Raw genomic sequence first — 3,948 nt, forward strand, 5'->3', positions numbered from 1 at the left:
CTGAGTTTTACTTTCCTCTCTCCGTTTCTCACCTACCTCACTATTTACACCTCTTCTCCCTCTTCGGAGTCGTTCTCCTTCTATGCATTTATTTACTTACATGCTTGCTTACTCACTCACTCACTCACTTATTCACTCATTCGATGGTATTTTTACGATCATACTATCTCTTTCCCCCACCACTCTTCTCTTTCTCTCTCTCTCTTTCTTCTTTCCCTCTCACGACGCGTAGAACTTTCACTTCCAAGAGTCTATAGCGTCATTCCCAACGTGAAAAATTCGAGCGAAAATTCGAATCACGTGACGGGTCTTACTCCAAGGTATAATGGATGTTATTGACCAAGTTTTTTTTTCTTTTCGTACATATGTATATATACCTAACATAATATGTGTATATATATATATATATACACGTTTATCTTAGGCTTTTTTTCTTTTTATATAATTGCGATATGAGACGATCACGAACGCGTTACATTATTTTATCGATAAATTCAAAGGAAGGAGAGCCGTCAAATAGCACGAACGATACAATACGGCTACTTTATTAGATAATATAAACTTTATTGAATTTTTTTTTCTTTCTTTCTTTCTTTCTTGCTTTATTTCTTATTTCCTCTTTTTCTTTCACTTATCGAATATCCGCCTATGTTCTTTTATGATTTTAATATATACTTGAGAGAACATGTATAGTTTAATATATGTATATATTTACAAAGAAAATTTATCAACGTAGGAAAAAAAAACAGAAGAAACGAGAGCACAGGCAACGCGAATATTTCAGGTCTCTCTGATCTTAAAATTATTATTTTTAGTCAGTTAGTTAGTTAGTTAATTCATTAGTTAGTTAATTATTTACTTACTCACTTACTTACTTACGTGTATTAATTACAAAATTTTTACCGATATAAATATTTATATATATATATATATATAAATATATATATATAGGCACATTCTTATATATACATTGTTGGCTTTGCCCCATTAATCTTTTTATTGTCTATCAATTAATTAATAATAAAGATATATTGTTTCAACATCTCACAACGCATGAAAGTAATTGTATATGTTAAATTTCACATATTTTAATATTATATAAGAATATGTCAGATAATTATTTTAATTTTCAATACTGACTCATTTTATCTAATGATTAATACTATATTATGAAGTGTAGTCATATAATACTTTGTATCCAATTATTTTAGTAACATTCTTTTATCAAGATAGGTAATTATTGACATCATTAATGGTATGAATAATTTAACAATAATAAGCCTATCGTATATTACAAATTGTACTGATACGTATAGAGCTTTCAAAATATATTTTATGATTTTATTTCTCGATGAAAATATATCTCCAATTGTGATATTTAACACCCTGTCTACTAAAAATATTCTATAAATCTAAAATATTATTTTCATCTTAAAGAAAAGGAATAGATCTTAATTTTCCAAAAAGATAAGTGTAAATAATGTTTATAAAAATATTTATAATTATGCCTATTTTGATATATGATTGTTCGCTTGACAATTACGTAATAATAAAATATGAAATTTTTTACACGTAATTAAGTAAATACATATGTGATTCACTAATTCTCTTAATCCTACATTAAGTATTTATGCTATTCATAAGAATACTATATATATATATACATGTATATATATATATATATATATATACATACATATGATATATATATATGTATATATAAAAATAATAAAACACTATGTGTGTGTGTGTGTGTGTGTGTCTTTTATAAACAAAATAATATACTTGTTCAATGTACCTAGTTCGTGTGAACTTTGCGATAATTGTAAAGAATTAAAAAACAAAGAATCTTCAGAGAAAATTGTTCTTACATTATGTTATGAAAATATATTGCGCGAATATTTTGTTATAGATTTAAAAAAAAAAAAAAAAAAAAATTATATTGCAAAAAATGCAGTGTCATCAGTCACTTATTTTTATACGAATAAGAGAACCGTATATGAGCTGATTATGAAAGTGATCTAAGTATATATTTTTTGTTTTAAGATATATTGATCTCTTGAATTTGAATTATTTAAAACTTATATGTTTTGAAATATATCTTTTAATATCTTCAATGATTTAGATCACTTTCATAGTTATTTGTTTGATTCAATCATCAAACACATTTGATGTGTTTTGATTCAATCACAATATCTACAACAAATTTTCTTTCTTTTTTTTTTTTTAAATAGTTTGAGTGGCACACGTTCTGATTTGCCAATATTAAAATTTTAATAATAATATTGAAATTTTTCGATTAAAAATTTGTAATGACCTCTGTGACATAAACAAACCATTAAATATCTAGAAAATATTTGAGAAAAGAAAATATCTGAATTTAAATATGAACTTCTCTGATATCATGTATTATGTAGTATTTTTTTTTTGTGTTCACTTGAAATTTCTTTATTAAATTATGTGATAAGAGAGAAATTGCTTTGAAAATTTTTAATAATAAAATAAAATTGTAATTCTTATAACATAAAATACAAATTAACTACTACTTTGGTAAGAGGCAATGCCCTTACTAATAATAAGTTATGAAATAATATTGCCTTAAAAAATATGAATATGTAACATACAATACCTCAAGTTTAGAAGAAGTTGCTATAGAGCATATAGCATACAAGATTGATGTTAAAATACAAATTATTGCAAGGCACTCTTACTTTAAGTAGTATTTCAAAATAATTAATTTACGGATACTAAACAATTATTGCAAAAGTTCAGTTAGTTTTGCACAACATATTATTACAATATATTTGAGAATATCACAAATAAATGTTTTCTTTTTACAATCGGAAGATACTTAATAACTGTTATCTGCACGATATAAAAATACATTTTGCTCTATAGATCTTCTTTTTTAATCCTTATATAAAAATATACTATATAAGCATCCTGTGATAATTTATAAATATATCACCTTTTCAGGTCACGACTTACATTGCACTAAGAGTAATTGTCACCCCATGTGACTTTCAGGTTCTGGTTTACAATCTTGCATAGTCAGAATATAAGGCACTACACTAGCTACGCTTACCCTACCAATAAGACCTGCAAAAAAGAGATCTTCTAACACTCTAGGATTAATCGAACGAAGAGGTGCAAGTTTTAATAAAAGACGAGGTAATCTATCAGATCCTACTCGTTGTTGTAATTCCGTCCACGCTGCTTCTTGTAGAACTTCAACTTTTTTACGCCAAATACCAGCCAGTACATTATCTATTAACAATATAAAAAAATGAATAATAAATTAAATAAAACTCTTATCATCTTAATTTAATTCAATAGTCTTACCTGCACTAAAGAGCGTTAAGGCTTTAAGATAGGCATACTCGACGGAATCTACTTGCAATTTGTGTAATGAACTTACACAGTCTTGCAATCTGCATATATGTTCTGTAACGGACTTCACTTTGCTAGCGGTAATTTTTTCTTGTGCGATACTAGCTTGTAGATGATTTATTATGGATGTCAGAATACTAGGAAGGGACAAAGTATATGCACATTGTGCAAGACCCAACGTAAATAATTGTCCCCAGCAGCTACGCACAAGTGTAGTTTGAATTTCTGATCTGTAAAAGTCACACTCGCTTTTTATTCAATGTTTTTTTTTTTGCGTATTAGATACTGTTTTTATCAATCAATTACTTACGGTAAGGCTTGAAAAGCAGGAATCCCTCTTGCCCAGTGTACAGACAAGAACAATAACCTCGCTGCACTTTCGCAGATGTAATGTATAGATAAGTATGCAGGAGCAGGGCTAGGTGCTCTCAGTTCAAACAATGTATGCCTTTCCGAGATTAATTGACCCGTCCATTCTTCGTCTGGTTCACTGGAACCATTAACACTCTACAAAAAAAAGAAAAAAAAAAAAAAAAAACAATGTACTATTTTTACTTC

At 27.5% G+C, this 3,948-nt stretch overlaps 1 protein-coding gene across 1 annotated transcript in view; it reads right to left on the reverse strand.

Annotated features, from left to right (window-relative positions):
* Positions 1 to 3,007: 3,007 nt before the first annotated feature.
* The window catches only part of LOC124951145 (orphan steroid hormone receptor 2), a 1,839-nt gene continuing 898 nt past the window's right edge, over positions 3,008 to 3,948 (reverse strand). The window contains exons 4-6 of the mRNA XM_047498975.1: positions 3,701 to 3,897; positions 3,343 to 3,590; positions 3,008 to 3,267 (exon numbers count right to left, since the gene is read on the reverse strand). Of these exons, the coding sequence (XP_047354931.1) occupies positions 3,008 to 3,267; positions 3,343 to 3,590; positions 3,701 to 3,897 (705 nt within the window). The remainder of the gene's footprint in view (positions 3,268 to 3,342; positions 3,591 to 3,700; positions 3,898 to 3,948) is intronic.

This window comes from Vespa velutina, chromosome 8, assembly GCF_912470025.1.
Source record: "Vespa velutina chromosome 8, iVesVel2.1, whole genome shotgun sequence".
NCBI lineage: Eukaryota > Metazoa > Arthropoda > Insecta > Hymenoptera > Vespidae > Vespa > Vespa velutina.